The sequence below is a fragment of the Herpailurus yagouaroundi genome, unplaced genomic scaffold (assembly GCF_014898765.1).
Source record: "Herpailurus yagouaroundi ecotype Mexico unplaced genomic scaffold, PumYag 163, whole genome shotgun sequence".
Classification (NCBI taxonomy): domain Eukaryota; kingdom Metazoa; phylum Chordata; class Mammalia; order Carnivora; family Felidae; genus Herpailurus; species Herpailurus yagouaroundi.
In genome coordinates this window covers 27286680-27313760 of record NW_024412404.1, presented here as the reverse complement: position 1 = coordinate 27313760, position 27081 = coordinate 27286680, and the positions used below count along the sequence as shown (strand labels likewise).

At 43.4% G+C, this 27081-nt stretch overlaps 2 protein-coding genes across 8 annotated transcripts in view; one reads left to right on the top strand and one right to left on the bottom strand.

Annotated features, from left to right (window-relative positions):
- LRRC18 (leucine rich repeat containing 18) overlaps positions 1-22928 on the top strand; it is a 28349-nt gene extending 5421 nt beyond the window's left edge. The window contains exons 1-3 of one of the 2 annotated variants that reach the window (XM_040485703.1): positions 6901-7671; positions 17422-18282; positions 21427-22928. In XM_040485703.1, the coding sequence (XP_040341637.1) occupies positions 17519-18282; positions 21427-21448 (786 nt within the window). In that variant the 5' untranslated portion in view covers positions 6901-7671; positions 17422-17518 and the 3' untranslated portion in view covers positions 21449-22928. Of the gene's footprint in view, positions 1-6900; positions 7672-17421; positions 18283-21426 lie in introns of those variants that run through there. The other variant, XM_040485702.1, reaches the window with a different exon arrangement.
- WDFY4 (WDFY family member 4) overlaps positions 1-27081 on the bottom strand; it is a 295803-nt gene that overhangs the window by 50616 nt on the left and 218106 nt on the right. The window lies entirely within an intron of this gene.

The following is a 27081-nucleotide window of genomic DNA, read 5'->3' as shown; positions in this document are numbered from 1 at the left end:
GTGGGATGGGTGGATTAAATGAGACAATACATGTGATGCCCTTGGACATAAAATAAGCACTCAACACGTATAGAAACATGTATAGAAAATGCCAGCCTGCTCTTGCCTTTTCTCTTTGACCCACGTGGGCGACCCAGAAGACCGTTCCATTGGTTCTGCTCCCACCACATATGGCGAATATGCACCGTCCTCCTCCCCACTCCCTTGGTGCACACCACCTTCTTCTCCTGCCTGCAAGTGGCTGTCTTTGTCTACTCTTCCCTCCCTACCTCTGCAGACTTCCCAGCAGCCGGGGTGACGCCTCTAAACTTCACATGCTCCACCTCATGCAGCCCTGCAGCCCCTGGCCAGCTCTCTGTCGTTATCTTGCACCTTCTTTCTGTCCCTGCTCCAGCCCCCTTGGCTTCTCCTTTCTCTTAAACACCACAAGCACCCCCCCCCCCCATAGGACTTTGCACCTAGTGCACCTTTTCTGCGGTGCTCTTCTCCAAATCCTCCCATGTGACATCATCGAGTGTCACCTCAAATGTCACCTGAGATGACTTCCCCCACCTTCTCAGTCTAAATTTGGCCACCTCCTCCCCAATATTCTCTTCCCGACCCTTGGCATTCCCTTTGACATCTACCAGTTTTGATTTTTTGCAGAACATCTACAGCAACTGAACTGAGCTCGAGTCTTTTTGGTTTTGTTTTGTTTTGTTTTTATTGATTGACTTGCTTTCTCCGAAAATTGTCGTTTCATGAGAAACACAGCGATGTCTGCCTTGTTCACTGTGTATCTTCCGACCTGACCTTGACCTATAGAATGACTCAAATACAAGTGTTGAATGAATGCATGAATGAATGGGCAAGTGAGTAGCTTGGGCTGTAGCAGGCTGTAGAGGTTAAAAGTGGACAAAGGTATAATTGTATCTTCTAATTGTTGCTATGTTTTTTCTTTTGTTATTAGTATTATCATTAATCATTTGTGTTTAAAAGGTTGCAAAGGCTTTTGTCCTTGGGAATCTGCAAAGATCGGTCTGCAAGTCTTAAACCTGGTATCGATGACTAGTGGGGAGTGTCCTAGGGCTACTCAGTGGAGAGAAGCAATCACTACGGTGCTGTTTGGTAGATCTAACAGTATTTACCATCATAAAGGCACTTAGCACTTGCTCCACACTGGCCACTCAATGTATACTCATCCCCACATTTACTTTTCAAAACAACCTACAATTTTCTGACCCGTTTTGCTGACCAGTAAACTGAGCTCATGATTAAAACCAGGCTGGCGGTAAAGATGGGGTGGAGCCCAGTTCTAATGGCCTCAAAGCCTCTGTGGTCCCTGCTTCTATTATGACTGCCTTCTATTAAGTACCTTTATACACGACAGGAAGGGAACAGACAAAATGGCTCCCACCTGGGCACCATCCCTATCTGGAAAATGCCAAAGAGCTGCCCCACCCTAAACCAAGTGCTGCTGGCTGTCATTATGGCCATTCTTCCTACCATTTCCAGCAAGTTATATCTATCTGCCTAAAATCAGAAAAGGGGTGACAGTGCGGAATACTTCAGTAATAATTTCAAGCAAGCCCAATAAAGACTGAAGGAGGAGTGGGAAATCTGAATTCAGGAAATATTTCTATAGAAAAAAATAAGATTAGAAGTCACAGCATTTTTGAAAGACAGGTGCCTAACATACAAGCCATGAGCCCCAAACCACCCTTTTGCACCCTTTAACCTCAGCATCCCTTTAAAAATTAGACCCTGATCTTTCCAGTGGCCTCCCCCTCTGGATGGAGAAAAGTTAGCCACTTTTTAAATAAATATCCTCCCCTACATCGCATCATAGTTTGGGCCACCAACACATAAAAGGCCATGTGGTTTTTATATCATGCTCATCTGTGCTTGATCAGGGTTTTCAGTGCAGTGGAAGCCTTGCTGGCTCTGAGGGAACATCTCTGGAGGGAACAAGAATGGCTCCCTCCCCCTGCCCCTCCTCCACCACCACTGTCAGCATGGCCAAGCATGGGGCTGCCTGGAAACTGGGCTCTCTGCCTCCCGCTTAAGTCGTATGTCTGCAGGTGGTGGGGCGCTTTTCGGTGCTCCCCCACCTCCATCTGCAACTGCCACCAGGCAACTCGGGGCTCTCAACTCACAAGCGACACCATCACCATCCATCACCAAGGCTCCCATTCACTAGGCACCTGTCACGTCCTGGCCTTTTCCTCCTACACAATCTTCACATTGCCCCACTCTACCTGAGGAGAACGAGGCTCAGAGGACTATGGCTTCTCTTACACATTAGGAGGAAGTAGGAATTCAGGATGTGAGCCAGGCTGGTCCACCCCCAAAACTGCGGCTCTCTGTATATGTGGTCCCTCCTTGTCTTTGTCTGGGGAATATTTTCTCAGATTTTCCTCTTTGATTCAAATATGCTCAATATTTTAAAATCTTTCTTGCACACACACACACACACACACACACACACACACACACACACACACCACGTCTATTTTAAACAGGGTGATATGAGTGGTTTTACAGAACTCATGCGATTGAAAAGGAAGTGTGTGTGTGTGTGTGTGTGTGTGTGTGTGTGTATGAGTGTGGGTGAATGTGTTTGTAACTTTCTTAATTAGAAATAGATTCTGTAGATACAGAATCTTGCAGATAATTTGGAAACTACCCAGGCATTTAAGGAAGTAAAAATAACCCGATACCATAATACCCAGAGGGCATTCTTGCTAATATTTGGATGTTCTTCCAACTTTTTCTCTGTGGGCTTGCATGCATGCTCCTGAGAGCGCTGATGTAATATGTGCATGTAACGTGTTCTTCATAACATTATATCTCAAAAGATTTCCTTTCAGCATTTCTGAAAAATGATGTTTTTGTTTTGTTTTAGTTACTGTTGAGTATCTGTTTCATTCTATGACTGCACAGTAATTATTTAATCAGTTGTCCATTGTTAGATATGTGGATTGTGTCCACTTGTTTTTATTATTTTAAGTGGCACTGCCATAAACATATTTATACAGAACGTTTTGTTCTTATTTCTTGAAGGGAAATGCTTAGAAGTGGCATCTGTGCTTCCTGGATAGCCGGGGGGCCCGTCCCTTCCGGGATGGTAAGCCCCATCTCCTCAGACCTCCTGCTTGATTCCATTGCTCTACCTTTGCACTTGTTCATTCCTACTTTTAGAAGCTTTTCTTTCTCTTTGACCTAACCCAATTAAAATTTCATTTGCTGTACTACTAACCCGCTTTCCAGTCTCCCTGCACACTTAATCTCACAGCCAAAAAGTTGATCACACCATTGTATGCAGCTATTTGGAAAGCCTTCCTATCTTCAAGTGTGCCCCGCCCAGGGCTGGGTACACACTTGGTGACTAATAAATATTTGGTGTGAAAGTAACATCTTTCCCCTGTAGACTTCTCCCTTAAAAAATAGTCTGCATGTTCTAGAAGTCCTTTCAAAATAGGTGGAAAAACAGTGGGTCAAGAGGATTACATAGCAGCTGTTAAAAGCTGTGGAATCTGGGACAAAGCTGACCCCTTTCTGAGGTCAAGGGAACTGGAAAGACCTTGTTAAGCACTACAATTCATTCATTCAACCAATACTGACTGAGGGCCTCCTGTCTGCCAAGCACTGGGAATTTAGACTCTAGTGAGGGAGGAGAGCAAGGGACAGACAATAAAAATAAGCTTAATAAGTAAGTCTACCATAAAATATATTTAGGTGTTAAGTGTTATGGAAGAAAGTGCAGCAGGTGTCCCTGGGTAGCTCAGTCGGTTGTGTCTGACTTTGGCTCAGGTCATGATCTCACGATTTGTGAGTTTGAGCCCTACGTTGGGCTCTGTGCTGACAGCTCAGAGCCTTTTTGGGATTCTCTCTCTTCCCCTCCCCCACTTGCGCATGCACTCTCTCTCTCAAAATAAATAAATAAACCTCAAAAAAAAAAAAAAGTATTGCAGAGCAAGAAGGATCCATGCATGTTGGGGCTTAGTTTGCATCATTCATTGGGGGATCAGAAAGGTTGAATTGAAAAGGTAGAATTTACCCAAAACCTTGAAGAAGATCAACAGGTCAGTCTACTAAATACCTGAGAGAAGAACCTTCCAGAATGATGAAGCAGCTGGAACAAAGGCTATAGAGAAAAATTGTGGGGCAGTTAGAGGAATGGCCGGGCTGGGTGGTGGATATGGAGTAAGCATGGGGGCGAGTGGTGGGAAGTCCCTCAGAGAGGCAGTGGGTCAGGCCATGGGGCCACTAGAAGGTCTCCAGCCCTTACTTGGGTGAAACAGGAGTCACTAGAGGGCTGTGAGCCAAGGAGTAACATGGTGGCTGTGGTAAAAGAAGTCCCCTGGCTGATGTGTTGAGAAGAGATTGCATAGGGTAAAGACAGGTGCAGGAAAACAAGGTAGGAAGCCACTGCAAATGGCCAGTGGCAAATGGTAGGGACTCAGCCCAGGGTGGCTCTTGGGCAGGTGGTGAGAAATGGTAGGATTCTGGATCTACTTTGAGCACAGAGTCCACAGGATTTCCCGATGGACTGAACATGGAGTAGAAGAGGAAAGGGGTACTGAGCATGGGGCCACAGTTTGGGGCCTGACACACAAGATGCTGTTGCTGACAGCCTGGTCAGAGAAGGCTATGGGTGCAGCGGGTCGACAGCGAGCTTGGTTTTGGGCACAGTGTGTTTCGGTGTCTTTACACCGTCCAAGTAGAAATGCTAAGCAGGCAGAAAGAAGGATATGTAAGTCCAGGATCGAGGGTGAAGTCTAGGTAAGAAACAAAAACTGGGGAGTCATGTATTTAAAGCAATGAGACTCAGTGACATCACCAAGGTATCAAGTGTAGACAGAGAAGAGGCAAGTGACTTGGCTCTGCTCCCCAGGGAACCCATGGCAGACACGGTTCAAATCCAGCCTGGTCAACCCTTTCCCACATCTGGTTTATTTCCACTGTCCCCTGGTGCCCCCACTCAGTGGGGTCCTGCACATGGTAGCTTCCTGATGGACCCCCGGCCCTATCTGAGGGCCCACACTCCATGGCGAGGTACCAGCCCAGGATAACACTGTGGCTGATGCCAGCCGGGAGGCTGCATTTCCTTCTGTATCAGGTAGAAATTAGAGAGGACACGGGTTTGTCTGTGATCACCCTGGGGGAAGTGTAGGCACTGGCCTTCTTTCTTTAGTTTGACAGGCCTTAGGGTTTTTCTCAAAACAGCTAGAGTATAATTTGGAAAATGAGCCATATCCTATCTGCTCTCATTCTTTTTGGCTGATTTTGTTTTTGTGCCTCTGGTCTGCCTGCCTTCCTTTCTCCTCTCCCTCCCTCCCACCTTGCCTCCTCTATTTCCTTCCTTCCTTCCATCTTCTCCCCTCTGCTTATCCGTTGCCTTCCCTCTGCCACAGGGCCTTTCCATCTGATGTTTTCTCTATCCAAAATACTCTCCCCATCTCCCTGGATCCTCACTTCCTTCAGTCTCTGCCCAAATGTTTTCTTCTCAAAGAGGCCCTTCCTGGTTACTGTCCCCAGAAGTGTATGTCTCCCCTAGGAACATCTCTGCCTCTTTTGTCCCGACTCTTTCTTCTCCAAGCACTCATGGCCACCTGGCATCGTGTGCCTCTTTGCTTTTGTTCATCTCCTTCTTCACTCTGCTTGCTGTATAAAACCACGCCTCGTCCATGGCAGTTGTCCAGTACATACTGTTAATGAATAAATGAATCCAAAAGGGCCATGGGAAGTTCAACTGATCCCTTATGGTCGATCTTCAGGGCTTCCCTTTGAAGAATCTCACAGCTTCACATGGGGGCATCTATAGCCCCCTTGGAGCTAGGGGCTTTCCTATAGCAGACGGAGGCACCACACCAGGCTACCTGCCAGTGATTACGGGGTCTGTGCCATTGTTCACCCCTCAGCAAGTCCTCCCTGGGGCCAGATGGGATACAGAAGAAATGCACACACACAGGGCAGTTGAGGAGAACTACCCCCCATCTCCGCGACCCTGGGGGGCCTGTGCCTCAAGGAGCTATGTATGTCTCCTTGTGCTGCAGGAGAAAGTCATCTGAAGTCTGCACCTGGGTAGGCAGGGATCCCAGTAAGGACACTGGGCTGTGAAGCATGACTCCACTGTTGATCAGTGAGGCTGTCCTCATCATGCCACTAATCCCCTCTCCCCCAACATGCAAAGCCACGACATACGCCTCCAAGGCTCACTCACCCTCACCCCACCTTCAGAAGCAGCCATTTTTAACATCTTATTCACAGAAGTGGGAGCTGAAGCTCAGTGAGGCTCAAGGGACTGGTCGAGGTCACCTGGATGGTAAATGGGGAGATGGGCAGCCACCCATGGGTGTCCAAAGCCCCTGTCCTTTTCATCCTTCCAGGCCGCTTTTCTGAGCCCACTTCCTTATCTGCAAGGGAGGCCGAGGCTGTGAGGAGAAAATGCAATACCTGCTATGTGGCCACAGCAGTATTTAAACCACATTGGCTGAAATTGAATTCAGACTCGTCTCTTGAGGTTTCGAGGTGCCAGGACTCACTGGTTCCTCCGCTTTCCCGGGTGGGGAGGTCGGTTTGTGCGTTTTGAATGTGTTAGTTGATGAACAAGGCATTTCTAGTCTGTTAAACTAATAATCTTAATATTTTATTTTAATTGTAAGGCACCTATTCCCTTTTGTTCCTTTAACAAATCCAATTAAAACAGAGTACATTCAGAATTACAAAATAGATGCTATTAAACCAATAAGAAATCATAATCTTTTGTTATTGGGCCATGTGACCCCCTGGGAACTTTTGCTCCAAATAAAAGTTGAATTCTTATTATCCGCCAGGGGAAGGGGGCAGTTTGACAGATAACGACTTCCCAGGCAGCACATGTACAGAGCCTCGCTGTTGCTAAGGACAAAGAAGTAAATAATATTAAGGGTAGACAAAGCTACACGTGCGTGCGTAATAGCCCAGTGAGATACTTAGAGCTGTGTTGATCAGATTAACCAGATAACTGCCACATGAGGTGAACTTGATAAACTTCCACACAGACACTCTGTTTGCTGCAGCCCTGATGTCATGGAAAGAACACTCCACCCAGAAGCCTGGGGAAAGGGGAGCCGTTTGAGCTTGGATAAAATACTTCATGCCCCACTCTGCCCCACAGCGTCCTTATCTCAGGGTAGGAGGAATAGTCCCACCTCAAAGGAGAGTAGTGAGGACTGAAAAGAATGGCAAATGGGAGGTCGCTTTGTGGAAGAGAAGGCATGATGTGCCTCTAAGGGCTCAGCACGCGTGTGGGGAGGGGTGGAGGGGTGGACAGCATCATGTGATCGACACATGGAGATGGCCTCCTGTCTGGGAATGTCAGGCGTGCATGTTACAGGGGTTAGATTTTAGTGAGCCCACATGGTGAAAATCAAACTTCTGGTGGTCTGCATACAGTCTCTCGGGGCCCCTACACAGCCAGCAGCCCCCCCTACCCAGGGCAGAAGAGGGCCCCAAATTGTGGTGAGCACCCAGGAATGTGGTGGGTTGTTTCCAGACCATGCTGGATGAAAACCTTTATCTTTACGTTCTTGACAAATTCAGGGTGGCAAGAAGCTCACACTGTGGGGGTGCTGGGGGACTAGCACAGCTGAGGGACAACAGATTCCCATCTCCATCACCACCTGCTTGGGGGCACATGCCTATTAGGTAGGCTGTGGTGGCATATGTGTACCCTTTAAACTCTCTCTCTCTCTCTCTCTCTCTCTCTCTCTCATCGTCAATCTCCAAGCTCTTAACAGTTAAATGACTCCACTAATGCTATTACAATACCTTTAAAATTCATCTTATTCAGAGATACACATCCATATATGTATCTAGGAGAACGAACACCCTGCACATTAGCCCCTGGCCAATACAGTGAGCAGGCAATGGCCTGAAATGGTTTCTTCAGGGACCCCAATTTGCATGTGGTGCCTCCAAAAGGTCAGTGGGACATCTGCGTTATTGACCTGGCAGGGACTTTGACCAAAGTTTGGTCAGCTACTTCAGCTGGGGAGTCCACTCCGTTCCCCTTAAGCTGCTTGCAGGTTAATCCTGCTGCATTGCACTTCCCTGGCTAACCCATGCCAAGTCAGAATGGGCCTAAATGAATGTCTGGCCACCCAGAGTCTGCGACTCTGTGATATATCTTCGTTCCTACATCAGACACCCCATAGGTGACCAAAACCGGCAGCACACCTTTTGGGGGACATGCGGGGCAAGCAGCCTTAATTTCTGGTACAGGTGTCTTTTGCCCCGGGAGTGCTAGGATTCTAAAATGTCTTCTTCTCCTTGGAGTCAGAGGGCTGGCAATGTGTCCCCACCCCCTCGCCCGCCACCAAGGATAAGCAATTCTTACTGCTAGAGCAAAGGCACCAGAAGAGAGAGAAGAAAGGCAAGATAGCGTAGCACAAAGATCATAAGCTTTGGTATCAGACAAATCTAGGTTTGCTTTGGCTGTGCTGTGTTGTCTGTGTTACCTTGGGGAAGACACCTGACTTCTCTGAGCCTCGGTTCTCTTATTTTCAAACTCAGAATGATACTTGGCACAGTTGCTGTGTAGATATAGGAAGGGCCCAGCAGCGTGTCCCCAGTAGTTACTTTGGACCAGCTAACTCTGTAAAATGGGTAGAGGGAGCACACAGATCCTGGCCCAGAATGGGCATTAGACAAAATGGCAATTCTTTTCCCCCGGTGAAAATTACACCTGAGTCAAACATTAGTGCCTATTTTAGAGACCTGGCTAGAGGTTCCAGACAGATGCACTCCACAGACGCCCCCACAGTGACCACCCACATCTTCATCTGCCACATGGCTGCTTACGAGAAGGTACAGCACATTTTAGGAAGGGGTGGAGGCGACAGGGAATGATTTGAAGATACGTGGAAAGTCACGGCAGAAGTGAGGCTGGCCTCTTGCGTGCCTAGTGAATGGGTCTTCCGAGACTCAGGAGAGAAAATAAATGCAATGCCTCTGGCATGAGTGATTTTATTGAAGGAGGTTCACACCACTTCCCCTTAAGGGATGGCCTGCAAGCAAGAAATTTCTCACCCATACAGTATGAAACTTGCTGTGAAGTTAGTTCCAATACTGGCTATGAAATGGCAGGGTTTGGGGGTTTCAGTTCTACAGTGCGTCTTTCCTGTATCTCAGTGCATTAGTCAAAAGAGTGAAATAATTATTGTGAGATCACATTAGCAAGATGTTAAAGATATCAAATGTACACAAAATCAGTCTTAATTACAAATATAAAGACACATGAGTGCGAAGTACAAGATAAATTCTGTTATCATAGTGATGATAACAACCTTACAACTGAAAAATGTCTGCAAGTATTTTGATGGTATTAAAATATAGGTTGCCATTACATTTTTAATTTAGATATCCATGGGGTGTCCCACCATGCTGTTTGATTCACAATGACTAGATAGAAAAATTAATTAAAAATTAGAGTCAACCAACTGGTCCAGTTTTTCCAAGGTACAAAAACCAATTGTTCAAGATAAAAAGACTCAGTACCTTGAAAAATGTTTTGTATTAGGCTTCTCAGCTATTCGTATGATATGAAATAGAGTACTCATCTATCCATCCATTCATCTGTCTGTCTGCCCATCCATCCATCTAGCTCTCCATCTATCTATCAACTTCTATCTCTTTTTCTGATTTCCAGCTTCCCTTGTGTGGGTTGTTGGTCTCACTCTGACATTAGAGGATTCTGTGAATTGATAACATCAGACCATCTAACCAGTTTTAGTTGAATCAAAAGATCACGAGTTTTACACTTCTTTTGCCAATACTTACTCTCCTGCTCAATGGGAAGAACTGGGCAGGATGCTGACCTTTCCAAGTTGAATGAGAGAAGGCATATATTCCTGGTCTTTGGGGTCTTTGCAGGTCTTCCTGCACTGGTCTGCTTCTAGGGGCACTCAGCAGCATAGGGGGTCAGGATGGGCCTTGAGCAATATAATACACCTGCTCTTCATAACCAAGAGCAAGGGACCCAGCCAGGTAGGGTGGCCCTGAGGAAAAGTGTGAAGGTGGTGGGGGTTGATCATGTTTCACCTGGCCTGGGGCCATCTGGGTACCCAGATGTACCAGGGAGGAGGTACAGTGCATTATCTAGCCCCTGCTTTGCTTTGCGGGTAATTAATGGGCAGGCTCAGAGCCAAAGGGCCTGTTGGAGTAGTCCTTAATGGAGAAGTGCTCTGTGGGCAGCTCTGTGCTGTTCCCTTCCCATCACTCATCAGAGATGGAGGGCTTCTTACCAGGGTGTGGATGGGCTCTGGGGAGCAGGCTTAACGGGGCTCACCTGGGTGGATCTTCAGTCTACTGGAAGCATCCTTCTCATCCAGGGCCCCTCTAGCACATGCTTATTGTGTTTGGCCTTTCTGAGCTGAACTTTATCTTGAATATAAGAAATACAAAAGACAGCCCAGACTTTGGAGAGCTCAGGAGAATCAGGTGGTCAGAATCAGTAGCAATCTAGATTTTAGCTCTTTGAGCTCGGGGACTGGCCCTGTTTTTTGCTCACTTGTGTAACACAGAGCTTTGTCACATAACAGCCTCTCAATATACTTACCCTATGAGTAGATGAATGAATGGATGGATGAATGAATGCAGGAATAAGCACATGGATTTAGCTTAAATTGGTCCCAAAGAACTAATACAAGGATCATGAACAAAGGAAACTTTACATTTGTTCAGAACCATGTGACAGAATTGCCCAATAAAATACAGAACTATGCAATGTGTGGGGCACATGTATACTAAAGATGTTCTGTTGTTTATCTGAAGCTCAAATTTACCTGGGAATTTGTAATTTTATTTGCTAAATCTAACAACATTATAATGTGGAAAGCAATTAATAAGCATTAAGATGAGAACACAGGATCCCTTGCTCTTCGTCAATCTTTTTTAAAAATTTTTTAACTGTTTATTCATTTTTGAGAGAGAGAGAGAGAGAGAGAGAGAATCCAAAGCAGACTCCAGGCTCCCAACTGTCAGCACAGAGCCTGATGCAGGGCTCGAACCCACAAACTACAAGATCGTGACCTAAGCCAAAGCCAGACACTTAACTGACTGAGCCACTCAGGCACCCCGGCCCATCTTTTTTTAAATTGGGATTTCAACTCAAGTGCAGTAGGGCAGTTTTTCTGACATGTGCCTCATGCATCGCTGTTCCCTGTGGGCATATGCACATGTACCGTAGCAATGCCACATGGTACACATTTGGATGCCTTTTACTGGGCAGGACAGGGCTAAGTGGGGGCATAAAAAGTCACAGACTTTTAGTCCAAAACCAGGCTAAGCAAGCAGCCACAGTGAAAAGGACAGAAAGAGAATATGGAGTCCTAAATCTTTTTAAGTTTAAAAAAAAACCTGTAAAATTTCCTTTTTTTTAGCACACAGTTCTCTGGGTTCTGACATATGTACAGCTTCATTCCCATAAGCACCAGTCAGGATACAGGCAGTTCCAGCACCCTGGAAGACTCCTTCCCGCTGCTCCCTTGTAGTCAAACCTTGCCCGCCCCTGATCCCTGGCAACCACTCATCTGTTTTCTGTACTATCATTGTGGCTTTTCCAGAATGCCGTAAAAATGGAATCATTCATTATATAAGCATTTAAGATTGGCTTCTTTTATTCAGCAACATGCTTTTGAGATTCATCCAAGTTGTCCCATGTATCAATAGATTTGTCTTCTTTATGTTTAACAGTGTTCCATAATAAGGATATGCCACAATTTCTTTATCCGCTCACTGAAAGGCCTTTGTGTTGTTTTCTTCTGTTTTTGGCAATTATGAATAGAGTAGCCTTAAACACACATGGAAAAGCTTTTGTGTGAACCTGAATTTTTGTTTTTCTAGGGTAATTATCTGGTCAGGGAAACGCTGGGTCATAGGATAAGTATACAATTAATTTTATAAGAAATTGCCAAACTGTTTCTCAGAGTAACATTTGGAATTCCCATTAGCAATGCAGGAGTGCTCTGGTTGTCCTATATCCTCACCAAATCTTTGTGCTATATAGATTTTTATGTTTCATTTTGTTTTTTATTTTAGAAATTCTAATAACTGTGCAGTGGTATCTGTTTGTGATTATAATTGGCATTTCCCTAGTTACTAATGATGTCGAGCAACCTTTTGTGGGTTTACTTACCAACTACATAACTTCTATGGTGAAAAGTCCTGATAAATCTCTTGGGCATTTTATTTTTATTGTATTGTTTGTCTTCTTACTGTTGGCCTTGGGTTCTTTATAGATTCTAGATGATAGTCCTTTTGTTGGACATGTATTTTGCAAATGTTTTCTTCCATTCTATAGCTTGTCTTCTTATTCTCAAATTTTTTAAGAGAGCAATAATTTTTCGTGGAAGTCCAATTTGTCAGTATTTTTTTAATGAATTGCACTTTTGCCTAACTCAAGCTTATGAAGATTTTCTTACATGTTTTCTTTTAAAAGTTTCATGGGTTTATACTTTACATTCATATCTGTGATCCAATTTGAGTTCATTTGAATTAATTTCAATAGTTTGAGATTCAATTTTTTTTTATTTTGAGTGACTAATAGTTCTAACACCATTTATTGGAAAGTTCATTGCCTCTCCATTGAATTTCCTTTGAACTTTTGTCAAAAATCAATGGACAATATTGGCCATATTTGTGTGGTTCTATTTCTGTACTCTGTTTTCTATTCCACTGATCTATGTATGTCTCCCTTCACCAAAACCATGTGTTGTAATTGTATGGTAAGTTTTAAAACTAGAAGCATGAATCCCTCAACTTTATCTTTCTTTTTCAAAATTTTTTGGACCTCTAGTTTCTTTTTCTTTCAATACACATTTTAAAGTCTGTTCATTCACGTATAAAAATAATCCTGCTGGAATCTGTATTGATCTTTAGACCAATTTGGATAGAATTGACTTCTTAACTATCCTGAGTCTTCCAACTCATAAACATGCTGTTTCTCGATTTATTTAGATCCTCTTTGCTTTATTTCATCAGTGTTTTGTAATTTTCATCACAGAAATCCTGTACAATTGTGTTACTTATGTGTAATACACAAGTGTTTTATTTTTTGGAGCATTATTTTCCAAATTTCAAATTCCAATTGTTTGTTGCTGGAATATAGAAGTGGTTTTGTGTGTGCGTGTGTGTGTGTGTGCATGTGTGTGTATTAACCAAGGTGTTAACTTTGTACTCTGCAACATTGTTAAACTCATTAATTACTTCTAAGAGTGTCTCTAGGTGAACAAGCAGGTAATCTGTAAGGAGAGTTTTGTTTCATCCTTTCCTGCCTGTATGACTTATTTTTTTTTTTTTTTTGCATTATTGCACTGGCTAGAATTTCCAATATGATGTTCAATAGGCATACTGAGAGTTTACCTTGTTGTTTTGTTGCCAAATGTAGAGGGAAATTTAGTCTATCACCAAGTATGATATTAGTTGTAGATTTGTGTGTGTGTGTGTGTGTGTGTGTGTGTGTGTGTGTGTGTAAGCCCTTTATCAGGTTAAGAAAGAGCCTTTCTATTACTGGTTTGATGTCATAAATGGATGTTAACTTTTGCCATAAATTTTTTCAGCACCAGCCGATATGATCATGTATTTTTTCTTTTTAATTAATTTTAATTAATGCAGTAATACGATGTATGCTGCATTACATTGATTTCTGAGTACTAAGTCAACCTTGCCTTCCCATTTGGTTGTCATGTATTTTTCTTTTAACATATTACTAGATTCTTTTTGCTAATATTTTATGGAGAATTTCTGTGTCTATATTCATGAAGAATATTAGTCTGCAGTTTTCTTTTTTTATATGGCCTATGTGTGATTTTAGTATCAGGGGAATGCTGGCCTTAGAAAAGAAGTTAGGCATTGCTCCCTTCGCTATTTTCTAGAAAAGATCATGTAAAATTGGTGTTGTCCTTAAATTTTTGGTAGAGTTTTTCAATAGAACTATTTGGGTCAGGAGATTTGGGAAGTTTTCCAAGTATGAATTCAGTCTCTTTAATGAATATTGGTCTTCATAGGTTGTATATTTCTTTACTGATGAGATTTTTAGTTTGTGTTTGATCACCCCTAAGTTTTTTTCTAAGGTTGTTTGTACTATTCCCTTATTATTCCTTTAATGTCTGTCTCTTTAATTACTGATATTCATAAAATGTGCCTTCTCTTTCCCTTTTTCTTTCATTATCAGTCTGGTTAGAGACTTTCAAATCTATTAATCTCTTCAAAGAATCAGCTTTTAGTTTCATTGATTTTCTTTGTTGTCTTTCTGCTCTCAATTTTATTGATTTCTTCCCCTTTCTTTATCATTTACTCCTTGTGCTTGTTTTAGGTTTATTTTGATCTTCTTTGCTAGTTTTTAAAGATGGAAGTTTAGGGGCACCTGGGTGGCTCAGTCGGTTAAGTGTCTGACTTTGACTTGGGTCATGATCATGTGGTTTGTGAGTTTGAGCCCTGTGCCGGATTCTGTGCTGACAGCTGGGAGTCTGGAGCCTGCTTCAGATTCTGTGTCTCCCTCTCTCCCTCTCTGCCCCTACCCCGCTTGTGCGCTCTCTCTTTCTCAGAAAATGAATAAAATTTTTTTAAAAAGTAAAAAAAAGAGATGGAAGTTTACATTATTGGTTTGAGACCTTTCTTACTTTTTAAAAATGTTCCTAGTATGAACATTTAAAGCTATAAATTTCCCTCTAATCACTGCTTTAGTTGCATATCATAAGTCTTGACATGTTCTATTTTCATTTTTCTTCAGTTCAAGATATTTTCTAATTTCCCTTGAGATTTATTTGATTCATGAATATTTATAATATATGGCTTAATTGTTAATTGTGGAGATTTTCCACTTATCGCTCTGATATTAATTTCTAATTTCAATTCCATTATTTTCAAAGACGATTCTTTGCCTTATTTCAATTTGTTTGCATTTGTTAAGATTTGTTTCATAGCCAAGAATACAGTACATATTTGTGAATATTCCATGTGCACTTGAAAAGAAATGTGTATTCTGTTGCTAGGCAGAATGTTTTATGTGCCAATTAGATCAGCAGTTTTCATCTGGCGGGGATTTTGCCCCCCAGTGAGGAGTTGGCAATGTTTAGAGACATTATTGTTGTTAAAACTAGTAGCAAGCTATTTGCATTTAGTGGGTAGACTCTTCTGGCCTTTTGCTGGCTAAATATCCTACAATGTATAGAACAGAACATTCCCCCATCACTGCTCCACCTCTGCTAAAAACAAAGATTTATATGGTCCCAAATGTCAGTAGAGCCAAGGTTGAGAAACCCTGTTCCTTGTGATTTTCTCTCTAGTTGGTTTGTTGATTATTGAGTGACAAGTATTGATGTCTCCACTTCTAATGACAGATCTATCTCTTTTTTCAATTTTACCAGTTTTCAATTCTTTTATATCAAACTCTGGTCTTAAGTACATATACATTTATTATTTTTGTGTCTTCATGGTGAAGTGTGTCTTTTATCATTATGTGGTATTCATAATCTCAGGTAAGTTTTCATGATCTGAAACATACTTTGTCTGATATTAATAAAGTCACTCCAGTTTTCCTTCAATGTTTGTGTAGTATGTCTTTTTCCATTCTTTTAGTTTAACTTACTTTTGTTTAAAGTAGATTTCTTGTAGATAGCATATAATTGGGTCTTTTTCTTTTATTATTCATTCTGATAATTATACTTTGGATTGCTGTGTTTAGGTCATTTTCATTTAATGGAAGTATCGATATGTTTGGATTGAGGTCTACCATTTTAATAGTTGGGTTTTTTGCTCCATTTCCCCTTTTCTGCTTTTAGATTACTTGACTTCTTTTTTACAGTTTCATTTTAATGTTCGTATTGCGGTTTTTCCTATGTCTGTATGTTATTTTAATGATTGCTCTGGAGATTTAAAATATACATACTTAACTTTCCACAGCCTACTTAGATTAATATTTTAATTTAGTGGGAAAATGTCCGTATCTGACTCCTGACAGCATGCTTTTGTTCAGGGTGGGAGCTTGGCCCAAAATAGAAAATCAGCAAGCAAGCTTTAGAAAACAGCTTCTAGAACAATAAAGAACAGTTTTCATTCTCTTCCTAGCTGAAGATCTTCCTTGCTCCTGAGCCTCAGTCTTCCTCCCTTTACAATGACGATAATCCGATGGATCTTACTGGATTGCTGAAGATTAAAAGGAATATGTGCAAAGTTCTGATAATAATAGTTAATAGTTAACATTCATCAACCTTTTACTATGTGTCAGGCACGGTTGTAAGCCCTTTATACCTAGATAATTTGCACTCCCCAAGAGCCCTACAGGGGGGATGTTTTCATAAATGAGAAAATTGTGGCATTAAAAATTGAAGAAAATTCTTCAATGTAGATCTAGACTTCTAAGCTAAGCATTCTGAGGCCAGAAGCTACCCATGACTCTGTACCTTCTACTTCTCTGTATGGCAGCACTCATAACTATGATCATACCTACCAGTGCAGAGGTGTCTACAGTTGAATTTCAGTGTGAAGTCTGTGAAGGGAGGAGGTGTAGGGGGTAGGAAGTAGAAAAAGACAGAATTCTTTTACATTCTGCCAGGCTCAACCCTGGCTCCTCCACACTCATCCGCACAGCGTAGGCACACACTCTCCCTTGTGGGCTGAGCAAAAGACGTTCCTGGGCTGTTTCTGTTGTACTGCAGTGATAGTAGCTAAGGCGTGACTAGTGCCTCTGGGTCCAGAAGGTGAGGAGAGATGTAATACGTAAGTCATTCTTCACTCCCCCTCATTTCATATCCAGGCTATGCTGCTTTTTTTTTTTTTTCATGTTTCTTTATTCTTGAGAGAGAGAGAGAGAGAGAGAGAAAGAAAGTTGGGGAGGAGCAGAGAGAGAGGGAGACACAGAACCCAAAGCAGGCTCCAGGCTCTGAGCTGACAGCACAGAGCCTGACACTGGGCTCAAACTCATGAGCTGTGAGATCATGACCTGAGCTGAAGTTGGATGCTTAACTGACTGAGCCACCCAGGTGCCCCTATGCTGCTTCTGAGAACTCAGCACACCCCCCCTAAGGATTCATGAGATAACTGAAGGAAACACTAGATTTTTGTGAGGGTCTGGCAAGTGGCCGATAGCCAAGAACACACACACACACACACACACACACACACACACACACACTTTAGCAGGAGTTGTCCAGGATAATGGAGAGATTCATATTTCAAGGAATGGCACAGAGGGGTGTTGAGCATCCTTCAGGCCAACCTTGCACCCCTGAAGAGGGAATTGAATTTGCTAAAGATCTTTGGCTAGGTTACTCCTGCTGACGCCCTAATTTCTGTCTATCTCGTCTGTAACCATTAGTGAGAGAAGCATTACAATTTGGGGGGAGTCTAGCGCCCTCACATCATCTTCTAACTAGACATATTTTCTCTTCTTGTCAGAGCATATCTTCTAGCAGTTTCTTGTGACTTTTCCCTCAAACCGATCACCAACCAATCAGAACAACACACTCCAAACATACACCCTTACTAAAAGAACATGGCCAAGGGCGGGAAAGGCTCCAAGGGCAAGAAGATTACCCTTAATGTGGCCAAGAATTGTGTCAAAATTACACTTGATGGGAAAAAACGCCTTGACTTGAGCAAGATGGGAATTACCACCTTCCCCAAGTGTATCCTGAGACTGAATGATGTGGATGAGCTCGACCTTAGCCGGAATATGATCAGAAAGATCCCTGACTCAATCTCCAAGTTCCAGAACCTTCGGTGGCTGGACCTGCACAGCAACTACATCGACAAGCTCCCTGAGTCCATCGGCCAGATGGCTTCTCTGCTCTACCTCAATGTCAGCAACAACAGGCTGACCACCAATGGGCTGCCTGTAGAACTCAATCAGCTCAAGAATATCCGCACTGTGAACTTGGGTTTGAACCATCTGGAGAGTGTGCCCACCACGCTGGGTGCTCTGAAGGAGCTCCATGAGGTGGGCCTACATGACAACATGCTGAGCACCATCCCCAAAAGTATCTCCAAACTCCCCAAGCTCAAAAAGCTCAACACAAAGCGAAATCCCTTTCCCAAGACAGAGGAGTCAGATACATTCATAGATTCCATCAGGAGGCTGGAAAGCTTGCATCTGGTGGAGGAGAAGGATCTCTGTACGACTTGCCTGAGAAAATGCCAACAGGCCCGGGACAAGCTGAACAAAATCAAGACTATGGCCGCAGCAACACCAAGAAGGGCCATCTTTTCTAACCTGGTCTCACCCAACTCCATGGCCAAGGATTCACAGGAAGATTGGAGGTGACCTGGGACCCTGACCCTGAGGCAGGAAGGGGAAAGGGAGGGAGGGAAGATGGCAGGGGGCTGCATCTACAGGGAATTATGGGATCCCCCCATTATTGCAACAGTTCCTCCAGCCAAGCCCATAAAATACCTTTCCCTACCTCCTTGGCTTGTGATTTTGTTGACTGAAGGGCTTTTAGTTCTTTGCCATTCCACACATTTCTCTCTTCTTTACATGCACACACCCATATGTACAGGCACAATGAGTCAGAAAAGGGCCATCCATCCCACTTCTTCCCAGAAGTCTCCTGCCTACAGCCCGTGGCCAGGGCAGCCAATATTGTTAGCATGCTCTTAGTCACATTGTCATACACTTCAGGACCAACTGCCAGCTCCCAAATGTGGAGTTCATTCCATGGGAATGCTTTGGTTCAGGGTTTTGGAAGTCAGGGATCTCAGAGCACGGATTGGTAGGAGGGAAGACGGACATTTAGTTTTGGGAAGGTGACAAATCTGGGCCACAGAGATGGGCAGATAGTATCATTAAGTGTTGGCAGGTAATATCTGGGGGTGAAAGCAGTACTATCTTTGTCTCTTGTCTGCACATGCACAATTTGCTCTAGGAGCCTTCTAGACTGAATCTGCAAGCTCTTGACTGGCTGTGAATGAATGAGAGTGCATTCCCATATTATTATGTCCCATTCCTTTCCAGACTCTCGTGGGGGAGCAAGGAAAGAATGGGTGCAGGTACGGGTTGGTGCAGTCAATACATAAATACCTTACCAGGCATTGGGCTAGGTGCAGGGACTGTGTTTTAGAGGAAAGCTTGCCTTGTTGTGTGCAGACCAGTTGAAAGAAGGCAGGGCAGAATGTCGTTGTCTGAGAAAGTTAGGAGATATGTGCCAAGATACGTGCAAGCATCGAGAAAAGCCAAAGATTCTGGAGCTGGACATATCTAGGTCCAGGGCAGCTCTGCTTCTTTCTTGTCATTTCTCTGGACATCTTATTTAGCTTTAGTTCCCTCATCTATAAAGTGGGGAAAATACCGGCCCCAACCATAACGGTTGTTGCGCATCTAAAGCAGATGGCACACAGAGTAATTACTCAAGAGAAGTCATTTCTCTGTATGATCTGGAACTTGGTACATCTCAAAGCTGAAACAATACTTTGGACAGTGTCCCTAGTCACACTAGATCTTTGGCAGAAATGACAGTGGTAGAGTCAATTCTCACAGTAGCTGAGAACATTCTATGCACTATTCACTCATGCTCATCCATACCTTCATACTGCCTAAAAGGAAAGGATCACAAAAGACATATTCAGGAAAGCCTTTTTCTTTTCTTTTCCTAATCAAGACTTTCCTATGTCAGTGGCAAGTTTTTTAGTGGTCAGTGGAAAAGTACAGAGATCTGTTCACTCAGCAGGACTCGCTTACTTCTTTTTTGCGTTATAAACCATAGCAGACAGCATAGTTCATTTCTTCACCCATTCCTGCTATTTTCCTTTGTAATGCTCAGCCGTGACAACTGTTCCTAAAATCTCTGAAGATACGAATCAAAGTTCCCTTTTCAGCTTTTCCCTTTATTAAATGTTTTCCATTATAAAAATAACAAAACCACAACAGAGTTTTAAATATAACATCTTCAAGTATCTACAATTCTACAATGTAAGCCAGCTATAATACGGGCAGATTTCCTTATTATTCTTCTGTGTATATTTTTATATGCAGTTAAAATTATAGCATTTACATCATTTTTATCCTGCTTTGAAAACCAAGTCATTACATGGTCTTAGAAACCACAATTTTAAACATCTGCAAGCTAGCCAAACACGCACATAAATTACTGTTGGGCATTTGAGCTGTTTCCGGTTTTTCACTAATAGAAATCATTTTGTGATGGAAGCCTATATGATGAAGACTTTAAAAACTGTTTTTGCATTATTTTCTTGGTATAGCTTCATTATTACAAATACGTTGAAGTGTGGTTTTTAAAAATAATTTTTAATACATGCCATCAAATAACTTATAACAAGATTACACATTTATGTATCTCCCAGTAGTATATTAGAGACTCTGTTTCACTACATCCTGGTCAGCTTTGAGTACCACCCTTTACATTTTCCCCTTCGCTTAATGTCTGAAATGATTTACTAGAAGCCCTTCCCAAGGTGGGTGGAGCAGTCATGTTTGTGGAGTGCTTGATGAGATGTCATGCCTTAGGCTCAGGAGCCATCACTGGCATGTTGGCCTTGAACATGTCCCTAACTAAGGTCGCCATTCTGCTATTTTAGCTGCTTCCTCTCTCACCCAAGAAGTACAGAAGCCATGCAAGGGCATATGATCCCGGCTAGTTATTTGGATATTACCCATTTCCGTTCTTTAGAATTAGTGTTCCCCTCTTAGTCACTCAAAGGGATTGGCAGAGAACAGGAAATAAGAATAAAAGTTCTCCCTGTGCCCCTAGGCGGGCTCCTGGTCTGGACCATGGATTTGCCTCCGCCTCCCTCTCCTGCCCTGTCAGGGTATATTTCCTCCACCACGCCTGGTCCTGAACAATCTCCAGGCACCCATCCTGGATTCGCTGCCAACTGAGTGGTTGGTGTGCAAGATGACATCATCCTTGTCTTATCTGCCATCCTTGGTCTAGGTGCTTTATTCTGCTTTCTTCCTCATAGCCATGTCTTAGGAAAGGGCTGTAAGCATCGTTAACTTCATGAGGATTGACAAATAAATGGGCAGGGGGCTTTGATTTGCCATAGGATACATTCATGTTAGACACCTGGTTAGCCAGGAAAACTGGCATTAGAATGGAGCAAAGATTGGAGATAAAGGTGAGTTGTGTGTCCTCTTCCACATTTTATTGCTTTTTTTTTTTTTTTTTGGATCAGAAAAAAGGCTTGATGTTAACATTCCTTCACGGTCTAAAATACACAGTCACTTTTCCTTCCTGGAAATTGTATTAAGCTTAAAAACACTTGATAGGAAAAGCATGGGGTTTCCCTTTCCTCAAATGGAGCAAAGACCCTATTTAGGCTAACCCAGTCACTGTCCTTTCTGAAAGCCAGGCATGACCTAGGTGATCCCTATATCACTTCTGCCCTTCCTGTGTTTTGCCTCCGTGACCTGGAGTAATTGCCTCAGTCTCTTGTCTCCATCCCCAGGATCCGATCAACATCTCCCTAGAATAGCTTTATGGCAAACCCTTGAAGATTAATCAGCCAACAAGAACAAACGACTCTGAAGAAGAAAAGCCCTCGGTTAGGAGAAGAAAGAGTGGTAAGGGGAACATTCTGGAAGCCAGGCTGTCTGGTGCTGGCCAAGATACTGACTCGCTTCTTAAATTCACTTTGCCTCTCTTTGATTTAGACCATCTGTGTATGAAAATGACTTTGGGAAATACTTAGTGTATTTTTTTATGCATATAGAGGAAATGTTTAAAAAATGATAGATATAAATTATAGAAAATTAAAGTTTTAAAAGAAGACTTTAAGACTTAAAAGACATGGTCTCTACACTTCTTTTGAACTAGTAGAACTCTCTATGCTAATCGCCTGTGGTAAGTTACGTACTTATAATGCAATACATCTGAAACTAAAATTTACACAAAAGATTCATACAAAGAAATATACTTAAAAATATGATAGATAAATAAAAGTAGATTTTAATCATTCAGTAATGCACAGGTAGGCAAAGAAGGAAAGAAAGAAAGAAAGAAAGAAAGAAAGAAAGAAAGAAAGAACAGAAATGAACAACAGGGGATAAGTAAACAAGGAAACAAAATATAAAACAGCAGATTTATGTCCTCACATTTCAATAATTATATTAAACGTAACTAGTCTTCTTTATTTGCCATGGCCCCAAACTAGAAACAACCAAATTTCTCTCAATAGGCAAATGGTTAAACAAACCCTGGTATATCCATATCATGGATACTACTGAGCGATAAAAGGGAACATATTATTGATACATGCAACGATGTGGATGGATCTCAATAGCATTATTCTGAGTGAAAAAGGCCAGTTTTCACTGTGGGTCACATACTCGATGATGCCATTTTTAGATCATTCTCTAAAGAACAAAATGATTGAGGTGACAGATCAGTGGTTGCCAGGCGTTAATGCTGATGAGGGGTGGTACAGGGTGGGCAGGACCATAAAATGTAGCTCAAGAGATAGCTCTGTGGCGATGAAAACAATTGATTATGATGAAAGGGGTAGTGGTTATAGAATCCACACATAGGATAAAATGACACAGGACTATGCACACATATTGTACCAATGTCAATTTCCTGGTATCGAAATTGTACTAGAGTTGCATAAGATGTAACAACCATCAGGGGAAATTAAGAGAAAGCTGTACCGGGACTCTATGTACTATTTTTGCAACTTCCTGTGAATCTATAGTTATTTTAAAATAAAAAAAATTTTTTTAAACAATCTTGCAGCCCAGATGCAGCAATAAACAGATCCTTATACATCAGCCAAGTGCTAATTTATGAGTAAATATGACAAGCTTAATGTTCTGCAACCATCCCAAAGAGCTAAGGCATTTCAGGAGAAAGAGTACCTTAACCTCAGTTCACCAGATAATCTAAAATGATCCACTGTTGATTTTATGCTTAAAGATGCTACACATAATAAAAAGAAAATGTGTGCCTTCTCTACCCATGTTCCAGGTTTTCTGGTGGTGGCTGGGCACAAGCAGCAAGTTGGGTGGGGGACCTTGAGCCAGCGAGTCTCTCCCTTCCCAGTTCTAGGTTTTCACTCCCCCTCCCCGACCCCCTTCGGTCCAACGCAAGCAACGTGACTAAGTGGAGCTGGAAGGACAAAGGGGCCAAGCTTGGGGTAAACAGAGAGGCTTGATTTACGCTTCTACCTAGAAGTGGGTCTGAGGTCATGGCCAAGGGTATGGCAAAGAGGAGATGTGAGCAAGAGACCTAAGACTGACATGAACGGGGCCCGAAACCAAGGTCTGCACGTGACCCAGGCAGTGCTCACTGGAGGTCACCAAGCTCAGCTGCTTGTGGCCTATTGAGCCAACCATGTGAAAAGTTCCTCAATGCGGGGCATTGGTTATACCACCGGGTTGTTTAGTTCACCTGGGGTTCCAGCAACTCTGCTCTAGACCCCCAGGGTCTGAGTGGTGTAGTCTCGGCAATTGCCCTCCCGGGGCTGTTTTCCCAAGAACAAGGGGCATGTTCCTGCACTCGGCCATGGGGCCAAAGCTATCTTTATCAAAGCAGTCTATGCACATGACACACCCCTAGCCTCCCAGCTGGTCAACAGCGTTGATCTCTGGAGAGTAGGATGGAAGGAACGGCCATGGGGGAGACAGGTACTTGAGTTTTAGCCTCCACGCTGCTAGCAGTGGTGTCTTGGAGGGTACGACTGACTATCAAGAACGTTCATCATCTCGTGGGAATTGATAAGTCCTCATGGGTGTTTTTCTGAACTCTTGTCTTGCATTATTTTTCAAAGGGAATCTATAAAGGAAACTCCGACAACCCTCCACTGCAGGACTTTGTGCCAAAAAGTGCATTTTCTCGTAAACGTTATATTTAAGTAATCTAGGCAATCGAGAGAACACTTCAGAAATGACAAATACGCAGACACAATCAGGTCCTAAAGATAAGCCTGCCACACACATAACAGCCTCCTCCAGCCCAGGGACACCTTGCCCTGATGACACGGCAAGGGAGCATTTCCGATATGTCCGAGACTGTGGCTATGGAAGGATGCTTCTAGCCCATTTAAAGGCATGTGCTGTGTACAGCAGAGACCCGAGGGAAAAACCAGGTAACCATCCAAGCCTTTTCTCATCTCAGTGAGAGTTTTCCAAATTCTCGGCTCAACAGGAACTGAGACCACTGGGAAGAAACATAACAGATCCAGATTGCGCGGGCATCCCAAAGAAATGTCTGTACAGAAATAAGTCCAAATGTTAGGGCCCTACTTTTTCAGAGTATCAGTATAGAAGATTCTATTCTGCAGGGCTCTTTTTTCATATCATGTGAAACGGGAATTGCCTTCTTTGGTACCCACTACCCTTTAGATAAGGACAAATTTAACATTCAATGCCAAGAGAAAGTATTTGCTAGAAAAAAAAAAGAGTTCACGAAGTCCCCTGTTTCTTGTTTTCTGACCCTGGAAAATAATGTAATCCAGGACAATTGTATTCTTTTTTCCTAGTGTCAGGATAATTAGGTAACTAGATCACTCTATTTACCTGATCTAGTTGTTCGTTAACCTACTCACATCTACTTTTGTCTCCTTTAAAGGAATTTTGGGGCCTTTTTTTTTTTTTCGAGAGAGAGAGAGAGTGGGGGGCGGGGAAGGGCAGAGAGAGAGGTTGTGGGGGAGAATCTCCGGCAGGCTCCACGCTCAGTGCAGAGCCCGACATGGGGCTTGATCCCACGACCCTGGGATCATGACCTGAGCCGAAATCAAGAGTCAGACACTCAACCCACAGAGCCACCCAGGTGCACCTTTGGGGTCATTTCTAAATGAATGTTGTACTGGTGCTGCATTTAATTTTGAAGCTGTTTGCAGCCCTTTGTGGAGGTTACAGAGAACGAGCATGAGGATGTGTGTTTACTCACATACATTCTCAACCAGCTGCCCTTTCCCTGTCACTTCAGCTATTGTTTCGGTTTTTCCAACTGGTCCTCCTCACATCTCAGCAGAGCCTGCCTGTGTCTTACGTTGTGGAGCTTTCTGGCTGTCAGAAACTTGGCTGGCCAAGTGTCTAGCTGACTTTATATAAGAAACTCCTGGAGGCTTCCAGAGTCTTACACTCCATGAATATCTATATCTGATTATGCCACCTTGCTGCCGTTAGAATGCTCTAGTCTTGTACCATGGGGACACACAGATGGATTACAGATCCCAGGCTCATCCAGGTTTTACAAGTATTTCCCATTTAGGATCCAGGCCTACAGAACCTCCTTAGAATTCAGTTATGGAGGCAGCCATTGTCATTGGAATTGAGGCAGAACTCTGGCACCCAAAAGCTCTGGTTTCCTATATATGTAGAATGGCCTGGAGAGGGGCCAAATCAGCTTTTGAGAGCTGGGAGTTGAAGATACAAAACCCACAGCACAGGCCAAGACTCTTGGGCTAGTTGAAAACTCTCAGAATGGACCGCACACTTCTATCAGAGATGAGAAGCTCATGTTCATCAGAATGTCCAAAAAGCAAATGGGGATACTTCAAGACTCATGGTATGTAATCCAAATGGAAAATCATCAGGTTTTCTCTACCCGTAGGGACAATGGCCAGCCAAACCCTCCTAAGCCTGGGCACCACTGTTGCCTTTCCTCTCTGAAACTCCTGATGGTACAGCGGGGCTGGTGGGAGGTGGACTGGAAAAGGAGAGATGCACAAGATCTGAGAGCACAGACAGCCACCTGTTTTTAATCAAATGTTCCATAAACATGCCTGAGATACACAGCAGGTGGTGCTAAAACTAAGCACAGGAATTACAGTATTTATTGAGCACCTACTACAAGCCCAAACTGGTTCAATCTCAAAGCCCACTGCTGGCTATTGCAACACAGTCCCACCAGGTCCCTGGCTGCTTGGGTGGGCCTAGAGCCTAGGACCAGTGCTCCCACTGGGGCTTCCTCATTTTGTCGAATGCCTTCCATGAGCTTATGTAAGCATTTCTCTGGCACATTATGCATTGTTCCCAACTGACTCCAGACCTTTCCTGTTTTATACTTCCCAAGGGTCTCCATGCTTGGAGCTGTGCTAGGGCTGTGCCAGGCAGGTGTGAAATGGCCCCGGAAGATCCTGATCCAATGGGCTCAGATAGCCATCATGGAGAAAATAAATAAAATGGAAATAAAATTAGCACAGTGCCTGGTTGTCCCACACGTGCAAGGTGGTACACAGGTTGGTGTCTAGGGTCATCCCTATGAATGAGTGATGAGTAATTTCCACACCTTTGACTCACCTCTGGGCCAATAATTCTCCTACTTGGCAGTCACTTTTGTACAGACCCCCAACTTAGTGGTCATAGGTCCTTGTACGTATGTATGTGGCCATAGCTCCATAGTGGAGCTCCTCGTATGTATTCTTCCCTCTGCTCTTCCTTTGTCTGCCCTCCCCAATCCTGAGGCAGAAATTCAGAAGCTTACTTGTGTGGACATAGGTATGCATTGTTGGGGCAAGGCATCTCTAAGACTCTGAGAGCAACGGTATCGAAATGGACAGAGTGAGGCTCACGGCTGTGGGGACAGCTGCATGCCCACAGAGTGATATCACAGGCATAATTTATAGGAGGGTGATCTGCAGAGACAAATGGGGTTCAGCGAAGTGCTGTAGTCCTTGGGGAGCTCTCCACATGAGCAGTCGATGGCCATCTTCTTTGCTCACCCCTCAGGATTCATCCTTCTTGTCATCACAGAACCTTGATTCTCTTGGGGAACCACCACCCTGTCAGTCTGGTCTACGTTGCTGGGTGGGACTGATCCCACTCCCAGAAGATGGGTGGGCACGTGACACTGATCTGGCCCGCGAAAGCACTTGATTAGTTCTGGGATGGGCACTAACCTAACTTTGGCAAATGAAACTTATTTTTGAGATTTTTGCTAGAATTACTGGGACAGAGCACTCCCCATATGGTAGAATTTCTAACTTACTGACTGTCAGCCTGGAGCTACTGGGACATTGATGCCATTATGCTTGGACAGCCTGCCAAGAACCGAGTCAACTCAAGGGAAATCCTCCCTATGAAATACACGGCTACAGTGGGTGGGGTTTATTGAGTCCAGAGATCCAGCCTTGCCTGGAGCCAGACCTTTGTTGGTCTCCAGG